The sequence below is a fragment of the Mus caroli genome, chromosome 5 (genome assembly GCF_900094665.2).
Source record: "Mus caroli chromosome 5, CAROLI_EIJ_v1.1, whole genome shotgun sequence".
NCBI lineage: Eukaryota > Metazoa > Chordata > Mammalia > Rodentia > Muridae > Mus > Mus caroli.
Genome location: NC_034574.1, coordinates 116,617,871 through 116,631,282, shown reverse-complemented (window position 1 = coordinate 116,631,282; position 13,412 = coordinate 116,617,871). Strand labels below are relative to the sequence as shown.

General features: G+C 43.4%; 1 protein-coding gene across 20 annotated transcripts in view; it reads left to right on the top strand.

Annotated features, from left to right (window-relative positions):
• Positions 1–13,412, top strand: part of Clip1 (CAP-Gly domain containing linker protein 1) — a 113,643-nt gene that overhangs the window by 52,097 nt on the left and 48,134 nt on the right. For 10 of the 20 annotated variants that reach the window (XM_021163645.2, XM_021163636.2, XM_029476954.1 and 7 more), the window contains 3 exons: positions 2,333–2,437; positions 6,465–7,409; positions 10,369–10,485. In XM_021163645.2, the coding sequence (XP_021019304.1) occupies positions 2,333–2,437; positions 6,465–7,409; positions 10,369–10,485 (1,167 nt within the window). The remainder of the gene's footprint in view (positions 1–2,332; positions 2,438–6,464; positions 7,410–10,368; positions 10,486–13,412) is intronic. The other 10 variants (XM_021163648.2, XM_021163647.2, XM_021163643.2 and 7 more) reach the window with 5 other exon arrangements.

The window sequence follows — 13,412 nt, the reverse complement described above, 5'->3', positions numbered from 1 at the left end:
TTTTTTTTTTTTTTTTTTTTTTTTTTTTTTTTTTTTTTTTTTTTTAATAGGCTCTGGCTATGTAATCTAGGCTGGCCAAGAACTTGCAATGTAGCCTGGCCTCCTCCTCTTGATTTTCCTGTCTCTGCTTCCTCAGGTGCTGGGACTATATAGGCTTGCCTCGCAATGCCTGGCTGGATATTTGTTTTTTATCTGCACATAGTGAGTGACCTTTTGTCCAGAGGACGCCTAATTCATTGGTCAAAGGAATAGGAGACCATTTTCTTTGACTGTGTCCTTTAGTGTGAATTCCTGAAGCTTTGTGGGTCTGGATTAAATTGTTTGCTTGTACAAAGATAGTATTGAAAAGTTTCTCTCTACAGCACATGTTGATGCAGGGGACCATTAGGTTTTGAAATGTATCTCATTATCTCACAGAGTATAGAGAGTGTAGGTGAGGAATGTAAAGGAAAAAATGTCTTCTGTCTGATTCCAGGAGGCAGAGGCAGGAGGATATCTTTGAGCTCTAGACCAGCCTGCTCTACAGAGTTTCAGGCCAGCCAAGCCTTATGATGATAACCTGTTTCAAGAAATGTTTTCTGTTGTCCTTTTTAATGTCCTATGGTGGTTGTTTATGTCTCAGAGTGACCTTAATGTATCAAAGACACCAGAGTACCAGAGGACATGTCCATAGCTTTGGTTTTTCTCCTTAAGCTCGGTGCTACTTTGTTAAAGCATTTCTGTCAAATTCTCCTGACTGATAGACATCTTAAGTTAACTCTTACAGCATCAGTCACTTGTTGCAGTGACAGTTGGGTCAGAGAGATGGTGGAGAAAGCTCCTTTACCCCAGTATCATGATCATTTCAAGGGGAGCAAGATTCAGCCACACTTGAGTCTGTTAGGCAGAGAGATCGCCCTAGGTCCCAGCCAGGGGGCTGACTGGATAGGAAGTCACTGCAATGGTGTGGTTTCCAGGTCCCACTCGCCCTGAGACCCCAGCAGTTCCCTCGGCATAATTGTGTTGCCATCCTTTCTTACCTTCTGAGCTAGTAAAGAACAAATTCATCTAAGAATAAAAATAAGTCCCTTATATCTGGAGTTTAACTGTCCTCTTGCTCTGATCTCCTTAATTGGCTTGTTTCAGAGGGAGAGGCAGCAGTGGGTGATCTTTACTAAATACTGGCTTTGTAATCTCAAACCCTCCCCTCTTCTCCACAGAGATGTAAGCCTTTGAGAATTCGCAGGTGGGAGGAAGTTAAGTTCCTGCGGCCTTGCTCTGCTGTAGAGAACCTCAGCAGAAAGCATCAGCCACTTCTGCAGACACCACTGCTGGTGCCTTGGCACTGGCTTCTAGAGCCTGTTTTACTTGTTAATTTATATATAATTATTTTCTGAGACACGGTCTTATCCTATAGCTCAGCCCTCAAACTCACTGTGTTAGCCCAGGCTAGCCAAATATTTGCTGCAATCCTCCTACCTCAGGCTCAAAAGCACTGGGATTATAGGCTTAAGCCACTATAGGCCAGAGCCACCATAGGCAGCCCAGATTCTTTTTTTTTTTTTAAGATTTATTTATTTATTTATTTATTTATTTATTTATTTATTTATTATATGTGTGTACACTGTAGCTGTCTTCAGACACTCCAGAAGAGGGCAACAGATTTTTGTTACGGATGGTTGTGAGCCAACATGTGGTTGCTGGGATTTGAACTCAGGACCTTTGGAAGAGCAGTTGGTGCTCTCACCAGCCAGCAGTCCATATTCTTAAGATGAGCCCTTGGCCCCCCTTTTTTTTATTACACATTGTTTGCCAGGCCCAGCAGTCTCTCTGAGGGCCTCCTGAGTGCTTGAAGACTATGGCATTGTCTTCCCCATCCATCATGAAAAGGGTGATGATCTTTCTGAGGGCCAAGCAGCCTTGTGAAGTCCCTGATTCAGCGACATACACTTTAGTGTCAAGTAGCCATTGTGGGGGAGGGGAGATGATAGTTAGGGGGGGTATTAACTATGCTAATTTGTGCTGATAAACTTCACTTATCAAGATAACATATCTTTGGCTGCATGCATCTGAAACTTCATCCTGCCTCATGTGTCCTTCATGTTTTTCTTTCTCAACAGACTAGCTCCTGCCCTGCTCCTGCCTCCCTCCTCTGTTCATAGTGCCCGCCCTCACTCCCTCTGTCCCTGGCAGCTCCATCCTCTCTCTCCTTGTTATCCTCTCTGTTTGTCCCATGGCAGAAAGTACTGGTGGCTCGGCCTGCATGCCGCTCTCTCTCTCTCTCTCCTCTCCTCTCGTGCTGGCATGTGATGGTGGCACTGTGTGTTCTTTTCCTCTTCCCTTTTACTAACAGACGCAGACCAAACTGGAGCATGCCCGCACTAAGGAGCTTGAACAGAGCCTGCTCTTTGAAAAGACCAAAGCTGACAAACTCCAGAGGGAGTTAGAAGACACTAGGGTAATGGCTTTCACTATTTCCTGAAGCAGCGTCACGAGTGTGAGTGGTGGACGCGTCGGGCGACAGGCGACAGGCGACTGGCCTGCTGTCAGCCTGAGCCTTGACCCAGTGGTTCAGCCTGAGTTTGGTCTCAGTACCGCTCAGGTATAGGGGAGCATAGAGTGCTGAGCAGGTTGTAAAGCATTTTGTCAAAAGTAAACTTATTGGAAATCAAGATCAGAAGCCTTCTACCATATAAACCCCATGGGTCTCTACAGCAGGACTTGAGTTTGTCCTTCAGTTCTCCTATTTCTAGTTACTGGTTTTCTAAATAATTTATGCTTTTTCCTGCCTTTGCCCTGGCTTGCTGGGAAAAAGAAATGGAAACATTAGCTCGGTTTTTTGTTTTTGTTTTTTTTTTAAATGAGAATTGAACTTTTTTCTTTTTCTCCACTCACTTTTCCCCTCACTGGCTGAATTTACATCTCCTTCCTTTCTGACACCAGATTAAAATCTCAGCGATTAGGAAGGTCAGATGTGTGGGGGAAAGAATGACTTCTTTTGGGGCCAAGGCCTCGGCCCTCTTTTAATTATAAATATATTAAAGCACCTATCGAGTTGCTTTGTCACTCATTCTACGTGCTTTGTAAATATTATTCAGCTTTTTTCTTCATCCTTGGAAGTAGGTTGTATTAGTATTGCCTTTTCTGTCAACTTTTGCAGAAAGTTTAAGGTTTCACAGCTAATAATCTAATAATAGAGGAGCCAGAAGTGCCTTTTAGGTCATTTGGCTCCGGAGTCTGTCCTCATAATTACTATAGGAATCTTTTGATTTGTGCTAAAAGAAATAATCAGAATCACTCACATGTAAAAAATAATAAATATATATATGTATATTCATATATGTACCTGTAAAATCATGTTTGACCATGATTGGCCTTTAAAATTTCAAAAATTACTTTGCATCTATCTGATCAAATTTGTTACCCTGACTTTTCTTTTGAATCAATAGTATTTGTAGACATTTCTTTTGGTGTGAAGTCATTGATATAAAAATCTAGACAATGAATAATCTCCCTTCTCTCAGTCACAACCTTTAGTTTTCTAATAAAGAAGAAAGGGTAGGGAGAGAGCGCATTTGTAAGGGATTTGCTTTGCAAGCATGAGGACCTGGGGTTAGTCCTCAGAATCCATGTTTAAAAAGGCCGGACATTGCGGTTCATGCTTGTAATGCCAGCCCTGGGGAAGCAGAGACAGGCTTCCTGAAGCTTTCTGGCCAGCTAGCCAGTCCTGTCTACTTGGTAAACTTGAAGCCAGTGAGAGACCATGTTTCAAAAACACACGAAAGAGCCCAAGGAAAGTCACTTGAGGTTGTCATATGGCTAATATATGTACTTGTGGACATAAGCACATATATACAGACACACAAACCTATGCACAGACAAGCAGGTCTTCAAATAAAAGAATAAATAAGTCAATAAATAAAGCTGGGCATAGTGGCTCATGCCTGTAATCCTAGCCCCTGGGAGGCCGAGACAGGAGAATTAACCTGCCTGAAAAAAACAAAAGCAAAAAGAAAACGGTTCCAATTGGCCTCAGAAATGAACATGTATTTGGTAAGAAAAAGAAAAAAAGAAAGATGGAGAAAAGAGTGGGTACTACTTTGGTTCGAAGGACTTGCTCTGGGAAATCCAAGGGGCTTAGGAGACAGAGGCCCTTGGTGTAACTGAAGTAAGGGAATACACATTTTTTTTTTTTTTTACTTCTGAATTCTTCTCCCATGTCTTAGACAGCAAACAGATGCAATGTTTTCTGGTTTTGTGCTAAGACATCCCTTAGCCATTTCGAATTAGAGTTTACAGCCGTCTGTAACAAACAATATCTTCTGTTGGCCCTCACTCCTACTTTGCCACATGTGAAAAGAACCAGTGGTCCACCTGCTTCTCACATCTCCTGCAGTCCTTTTCAGGAGGCGTTTCAGAATTCCTCCCTAGCCTGGAAGTCCACCTTATACCCAGCTCACCTGGTGCGGTAGAAATCCGAGCACGAATAAGAAGCAGTTGCTGGCTTTTATGGCCATAAACCGGCAGGAGAGTTGTGACTGAGGGCAAACGCTGGGAAATAAAATTTCAAATAGAAGTGTCAGAACGCCACACAGAGAGCCACCACCCTATTGCTTTTTACTTGGTGTTCTCTGAATTTGACAGTTCCATTGTGACCGGGAACGGACCTACTGGCTTTGGTTTATTTATGCTATGATATTGTGGCAAAGGGCTTCATTGATGTTTTATATATTAATTGTAAGAAATTGATGGACCTCCCCTCCCTAGAGGCCGGAATATAAATGAATTAACGTGTTCAATCTGAGACATCTATATAACCGCAAAGGCCCACAACCGTAGTCAGTTCCATAGTAGCCAGTGACTGTGTGGTGCCTCCCTCCTTCTTTCCTCTTGGACATTTATATTGCTGAGCATCACAACATGCCGGGGCGAACATAGGAAGCAGAGGACGCTTGTCCTGTGTTTTCTGTTTCTGTACAACGTGGGCAGGAATCTGAAGTAGGAAGAGACTGGTTCTTGAAATCTGGATCACTGGTATTTTAAAACTACTTGTATTCCCTTCTACTAACCAGGTTAGTTAAATGATCTTTATGTCCTAAGATACTATTTTCCACATATTTTTTGTTCCAAACTGAGAGTCTAGGAAATAGCAGTAGAAAAAAAAATGTTTGTAAGATGAAAAGGCACAAGCTGACGAAGTATTTTTTCCCCTAACTCTGGAGTATTTATTTTTTAAAACCCCAGAGCTCAGATAGGATCAAAGTATGTGGAGGTAGCAAGCGTGCAGCTTAGATGTACATTCCTCTCGTGTGTGCACTCATGCTGAGAACCACTGGGTTAGGGAAACAAGATGCAAACATCAGAGTGCAGACACAATTACAAAAGCCACAAAGGGGTCTGTGTGCGAGAGGCTAGTGTATAGCTACAGGTAAGTGATGTTTTAGTGATAGCTACAAAACCAGTACATTTCTCCCTTATCCAACTGGGGTTTTTAGTCTACAGTCAATACATTGCTCACTGAAACATGGGGAATTTCAGACCTTGTATACCTGCTATCTCTCAGATGCAGAGTGCAAGCCACATAAACAGAATCTTAAGTTTCTGTTTGATACCTACATGAAAAGTTACTGGTGAAATTAATTTGAATAGTATATAAAACCCAGTCTGTTTAAAATATTATCATACAATGACTATGAAAATGTTTAAGATATTTTATGTCTGTTTCTGAGTTTTCTTTTTTCTTTTTTTTTTTTTAAGATTTATTTATTACATTTATGAGTGCACTGTAGCTGTTTTCAGACACACCAGAAGAGGGCATCAGATTCTATTACAGATGGTTGTGAGCCACCATGTGGTTGCTGGGAATTGAACTCATAACCTCTGGAAGAGCAGTCAGTGCTCTTAACCGCTGAGCCATCTCTCCAGCCCTCTTTCTGAGTTTTCAAATCCTGATTTGTGTCTCATGGCACGGCTTGCTTTAGATGAGACGCTTTTCGGGGCTCAGCCACCTGTGGCTAATGACTGTGTGTGCACAGTAGGCTTGAATCACTCCTCAGATGGAGTAGCACCTAAAGCGCTCCTGAAAGCAGTCTGGGTAAAGAAGGCAGAACAAACTGACCAAATGAGCAGTCTTGCTTCCAGGAGGCAGGCAGATTATTGAATCTCTTATTTGGAAGCCACTGTCTCTGTTAACTTCTCATCAGTTAATGAGAACTTCCAGTTTATACTTCCTTAGAGTTGAGGCAGATATTGTTGGAGTGAGGTAAACTCAATATCCACGGGAGACTTCAGCACGGTAGGAGTTTGTTGAAGATTATAGTAATTATGCAGTAGAGCTTCCGGAACTGAGCTTAAGCCATTATCTCCCTGTGCGAGCCCGAGACAGTCACCCTTACATGTGATAGGCGGGCTCTGCTTGACTCTGGGTGTTTGGTAAATAAGGAAAATCATCAGTGCTCTCTGTCTCCCATGACCGCTGTTAATAGGTGGCTACCGTCTCAGAAAAGTCCCGGATAATGGAACTAGAAAAGGACCTAGCATTGCGAGCACAGGAAGTAGCTGAGCTCCGAAGAAGGCTCGAGTCCAGTAAGCCTCCTGGGGATGTGGATATGTCTCTCTCCCTTTTGCAAGAAATCAGTGCTTTGCAAGAAAAGCTAGAAGCCATCCATACTGACCACCAGGGCGAGATGACTTCTCTGAAGGAGCACTTCGGAGCTCGAGAGGAGGTGTTTCAGAAGGAGATCAAGGCTCTGCACACGGCCACTGAGAAGCTTTCCAAAGAGAACGAGTCCCTGAGAAGCAAGCTCGACCACGCTAATAAGGAGAACTCCGATGTGATAGCTCTATGGAAGTCCAAACTGGAGACCGCCATAGCATCCCACCAGCAGGCAATGGAGGAGCTGAAGGTGTCCTTTAGCAAAGGGATTGGAACGGACTCGGCTGAATTTGCTGAGTTAAAGACACAGATAGAGAGACTGAGACTAGATTACCAGCACGAGATAGAAACTTTACAGAGTAAACAGGACTCGGAGCGGTCTGCTCACGCTAAAGAGATGGAGACCATGCAGGCCAAGCTGATGAAGATCATTAAAGAGAAGGAGGACAGCCTGGAGGCCGTCAAAGCGAGACTGGACAGTGCGGAAGACCAGCACCTAGTGGAAATGGAGGACACGCTAAACAAACTGCAGGAGGCGGAGATTAAGGTAAAGGAGCTAGAGGTTCTGCAGGCCAAGTACACTGAACAAAGCGAGGTCATTGGTAATTTTACATCGCAGCTCAGTGCTGTCAAAGAAAAGCTCTTGGATCTTGATGCGCTTCAGAAAGCCAATTCCGAAGGTAAACTGGAGTGCGAGACACTTAGACAGCAGCTTGAGGGAGCTGCAAAGCATATTAAAAACTTAGAGACTGAAAGGAACGCTGAAAGTAGCAAGGTTTGTATTGGTATCTCCCATCCTTTTTTTTTTCCCCCTTTTTCATTTGTTATTTTCATTGTTACTTTTAAGTTGAAGTCATTCATCTCCAAAACACCTGATCCATCACGAGCTGTGTGGTGCATCCACTCTCTGAGGCTCTCAAGTGTGGCTGCTTCTGAGGAGAGTAGAACAAGTAATGACCAGCCGTGTGAATTTTAGTTTCCTATTATTTGGAAACTTTATCTGCTACTTTATCTCCTGGCCATGATGTAAACTCCTATTTAAGCTTATACTCTCTGTTTAAAATAGAGCTGACTTCTTAAACAGTGATGTTAAGGTTTAAGTGAGGCGGGGTGCTGAGGAGGAGAGAGGGAAGGAGGGAGACAGACAGACACACAGACACACAGACAGACCACACACTCAGGCTGGGCATGGTAGTACATGCATATAATGAATACTTAGAACGATAAGGCAGGAAGTTTGCCAGTCCAGTTCCAGGCCAGCCTGGACTACATAAAGAGACCCTGTCAAAACAAAACAGAAACAATCAACCAAAACAAAAACTACACTGTAAGTTTATTTATTCCCTTTCTGCCCGCATCACTCCCTGGCTTATAGGGTTATTTCTGTATTAAAGTAGAACATGAGCTCTGGAGAGCTTCTTAACGGCTGTAGGAGTCAGCATGCTGTGTTAAGTAGTGCTCTCACCAAGTAAGGCCAGGAGCCCAGAGCTATTTGCATTGTTACCGTACTTTTATGCCACAATGAAGAATCCCATTGTGATAAGACATGACCAAGGCTACTTATAGAGGGAGGAGCTTATCTGGGAGTTGTGGTTCAGAGGGTGTGAGACCCGTGATCACCCTGGCAGGAGCTTGGCAGCCGGTAGGCAGAGGTGGTGCTGGAGCACGAGCTGAGAGCTCACCTCTTGTTCCGTGAGCATGGGTTGAATGAGAGACTTTGAATCCTCAAAGCCTGCCCCCATCCCCCATCCCCTATCATATACCATCTCTAACAAGGCCACTTACTTCCTAATCCTTTCCAAAGTTTCACCAACAGGAGATTAGGTATTCAATATATATGATCCTGTGGGGCCATGCTCATTCCAACCGCCATACCATCTAACCTTTGCTTTCTGGAGGTGGCAAGAAAACTGAGGCTGGGTCTCACTGTGTACCCCAAGCTGCCCTTAAGTTCCTGGTCCTTTTGACTTTTCCTCTCAAGGGCTGAGATTACAACATGTATCACTATGTCCCTGTCCCTTGTGGGGTTTATTTTTGTTATTTGTTTGTTTGTTTAATACAGGGTCTCACTTTGTAGCCCAGGTTGGCCTACAGTTGGCTTTATAGCCTATGCTGGCCTTGAGTTCTCAGTGGTCCTCGTATTTTGGTCTTCCAAAATTCCAAAATTCCAACAGACATACGCCTCCCCTCCTCGGGCTGTTCCTTTTTGTGTGTTGTTTGGGGAGTTGGGAGACTAGACAAGTGTGTTGTTTGTCAAGGATTAGGAAACTAAAGGGTCCACATTTCCTGTTATCCAGCCCCGTCAGATGTCAGCTTCAGTTCCTCCAGATATTCTTCCCCAGTCCTGCCACTAATGGAGGCTCTGGGATTGATGATGAAGGATTTTTGTGGAAGAAGCTGTTCTAGTGACAAAGAAGAAAGGGTTGTGATAGCTAAATGAGGACATGAAGACAGATAAACAGCAAAAGTCTGCTAGTAACTGTACTTGAAAATAAACTAGCTATAGGAAAAGTTTCTCTAAGGTGGTTCTGAAGGAGCAATAAAAAAAAGCAAGTTAGCTAGAATAGACTATTGGGCTGATCATTGGGTCACCCTTCTACATAAGGATTTAGTGAAAGCTGAGTTCTGACGGCTGTCCACTGGATCTTTAAAGGACTCGTGTGTTGAAATATTTTAAGCACACAAATATACAGAATAATGTAAACTTCCAGTATAGTGTGCCCAGGGCCTGTCTCTGCTGCAAACAGGCGCTACCACTTTTTTTTTTTAAATTCAGAAATGAACGCTGGGCGTGGTGGCGCATCCCAGCACTTGGGAGGCAGAGGCAGGCGAATTTCTGAGTTCGAGGCCAGCCTGGTCTACAGAGTGAGTTCCAGGACAGCCAGGGCTATACAGAGAAACCCTGTTTCAAAAAAACAAAAAACAAACAAACAAAAAAACCAAACAAACAAAGAGTAAGTATTAAGCTTATTAAAAAAAAAAAAGAAATGAACTTGATCAGGTAGCTCATTGAGGAAGCAAATGCAGCGCTGCCTTCTTTAGACCGTGATGGTATTCAAATTTAGGGATAGAAGGGTAGTATATTTTGACCTTTTAGAAATAGCCATCAGAACAGGGTGGTGGTGGCACACCTTTAGTGCCAGCACTGGGGAGGCAGAGGCAGACAACTCTCTGAGTTCGAGGCCAGCCAGGTCTACACATCAAGTTCTGGGATAGCCAGAACCACACAGAGAAACCCTGCCTTGACAAAGGGAAAAAAAAAGACAAGCCATTAGAAGGTGGAGAGACGGACAGCAGTTAAGCATGCCTACTGTTGTTGAGGAGGAGTCAGGCCTGGTGTCTCCTTCCAGGCGATCTGACCCTGTCTCTTGGTGAGCTTCTGCACATACATGATGAACATAAACTCACAGGCGAGCACACACACACACACACACACACACACACAAATAACGTAACTTACTAACAACACGCCTTAGCTAGGCGTGTTGGCACACAGAGTTTGAGGCCATGCAGGTCTACATAGAGAATTCCAGGACAAACAGGGGCAAGTCATACCTACAACTGATTGTTTGAAAAGTCACAAAGCAAGAAACAGCAAAACCCCCTCGTTCCAGTATTGTTTTGTTGTGTTTCTCATTATTATTATTATTATTTTTACCATTTTATTTTTCCTTATCATTCGTTTTTGTTTCTTTGTTCCATTTGCTTATGTCCCATGTAACTTGGTGTGTTAGGCTAATAGCATTACCAAAGAGCTCCAGGAAAAAGAGCTAGTGCTCGCTGGTCTGCAGGACAGTTTGAATCAAGTCAAGCAAGTGAAGGAGGCTTTGGAGAAAGAACTTCAGACTTTGGTAAGTACCTGGCACATGGAGTCTGAATCTCAGCCTTCCTGGCCTCTTCCTGTTTAAAGGAACATTCTCCATTTAAAACAACAAAACAAAACAAAACACTGCAGTTATTTCTCTACTTCTTCAAAAATATGGAGTTAAATTGAGTGTATTAGCAAGTTGCTAATTACCTCCAGGAGAACTGTATCAAATCGAACTAGGAGCTGTTATTTTTCTTTCTTTCTTTCTTTCTTTCTTTCTTTCTTTCTTTCTTTCTTTCTTTCTTTTTTTTTTTAAAGATTTATTTATTTATTATATGTAAGTACACTGTAGCTGTCTTCAGACACTCCAGAAGAGGGCGCCAGATCTCGTTACAGATGGTTGTGAGCCACCATGTGGTTGCTGGGAATTGAACTCTGGACCTTCGGAAGAGCAGTCGGGTGCTCTTACCCACTGAGCCATCTCACCAGCCCTTTTTTTTTTTTAAATGCTCCCTTTTCTCCAGTAAAGCAGTGCCTGGCAGTTATTGGCAGCTTAGTTTTACAAAACAGAGCCGCATCTTCCCAGGCCCAGGCACATCCAGCTCTGTCAGATCTCACTAGGAGGTATTTCCTATAATCCCCACCCCACTCCCCCTTCAGCATCTCCTTCCTGACCCTGGGCAGCAGCTGTACAGATCTTTAGTGCCCTCTATTGGCGAGGTGTTCTATCGGCTTGAACTGTCTCTGGGTTGTATTCTGTCTTAGGAAATTGTATTTCCATTCGTAGGTTTTCTCTTCATTGCAAATTGTGGAATGGTACCAGGCTTTAATACCAGCCCTCAGGAGACAGAGGCCGACAGACTTTGAGAGCCAGGCCAATCTTGTCTACATACCAAACTTCAGACCATCCAAGGCCACAAAATAAGACCCTGTCTCAAAACAAACAAACAAACAAACAAACAAACACCAAACCAACTAATGCTCCAAAATAAACAACTCTTTTTCCCCTCCCTCCTCTTTCTTTGCCTTCTACACCACAGTTTGACCTTACTGGAGGTTACGTAACAATTATGGACAGTCGCCATGGTACCCATGGGAGCTTAGGTAGTTCTCAGGAGCCTGGTCCCAGCTGCTCCCCGGTTCCCTGGCCCTGTGCCCTTTCCCTGCTCACACTGGTGAAGATCATTTCTTCTGTGGCTGTCTGTGCCTCAGTTTTCCATTTTTCCTTTTTGAAACAATGTTTCTCTGTTTCTGATCTGAAACTCACTCAGCTGTGTAGTCCAGGCTGCCCTTTAACTCATAGCAATCCTACTGCTTCAGCCTTCTGAATGCTGGGATTATAGGCATGAGCTCAAATCCCTACTTTTAGAAAAAGATTTTTATTTTTAATTATATGTATGCAATTGCATTTATAGGTGGGGTGTGCACATTGATACACCTGTGGAGGTCAAAAGAGGGTGTCAGGTATCCTAGAGTTGGAGTTTCAGGTGGCTGTGGGCTTTCTGCAGTGGGTGCTGGTATTTAAACTTGGGGCCTCTGCAAAAAGCCGTAAGCACTAGTTCTCGTGACCACTGAGTCATCTCTCCAGCCCCAAATTTCTCCTTTTAAAAATAGCTATATTGTTCAACACCAATTCGATGTAAATTTAAATTACTATGTTTAGTCCATTTTAAGTGCTCAGTAGTTACTTTGCAAAAAGTTCTGTTGGATAGTTCTGGTATATAATAAACATGGTACATTTTAGGATAAAATGGCCTGAGAATCTCTTCTTTTTGAAATAAGGTTTCTCTTTGTAGCTCCAGCTGGCCTGGAACGTACTATGTAGATCAGGCTGGCCTTGACCTCACAGAGATCCACTTGCCTCTACCCTCTGAGTGCCAACTCTAAGGGCATGTGCCATCACGTCTGGCTATTTCCTAATTTGGAGTCCTTTAAGTAAATGTTTCAGGGGCTGGCAACATGGTGAAAGGAGCTCATTAGACAGAGATGTCAGCCTGAAGACCTGAGTTCGAGCCCTAGGCCCCACAGAGTGGGAGGAGAGAACTGACTATAGCTAGTTATCTTCTGGCTCCACATGCTCACTCTGGGACACGTGCCCATACATGTGCCCACACACAAAAATAGATAAATGTAATTTTAAAAACAAAGGAAATCGGATCGAAGAGATGGCTCAGTGGTTAGAAGCAGTTGTTGCTCTTTTAGAAGACTAGAGTTCAGTTCCCAGCATCCATGTCGGACAGCTCACAGCAATCAGTAACTCCAGTACCAGAGGATTTGACACTCGCCTCTGGCCTCCAGGGGCACTGCACACACTTAAGTGCACATACCCACATACACACCTACACATAATTAAAAATGATAATTTTTTTGAGACAGGTTTCTCTGTATAATCCTGACTGTTCTAGAACTTGCTCTGAAGTCAAGGTGGCCACAAATTCAGAGATTCAACTGCCTGTCTCCCCAATGCTGGGGTTGAAGGCATGTGCCATCATGCCTAGTGTAACAATAAATCTTTAATAAATGTTTTGAGTACCACATTCTGCTGCCCTCTCTTCTAAAACTCCAAGAGTTAATTTTCTTTATTTGTTTTGCTTTGTTTAAAATAATCTAAGACGTTCCTCTCCATGCTGTTTGAGGAACAGGTGCCACCTGATGAACCACACAGCTTTGTGAACCACACAGATGGGCACCCTGCAGGCTTTGCTGGCTTATGGCTCACGTGCTCAGCTTTTTTTAAAAAAAGATTTATTTATTTTATGTATATGAGTACACACTGTAGTTGTACAAATGGTTGTGAGCCTTCATGTGATTGTTGGGAATTGAACTTAGGACCTCTGCTTGCTCTGGCCAACCCCACTTGCTCCGGCCCAAAGATTTATTTATTAGTATAAGTTCACTGTAGCTGTCTTCAAACGTACCAGAAGAGGGCATCAGATCTCATTATGGGTGGTTGTGATCCACCATGTGGTT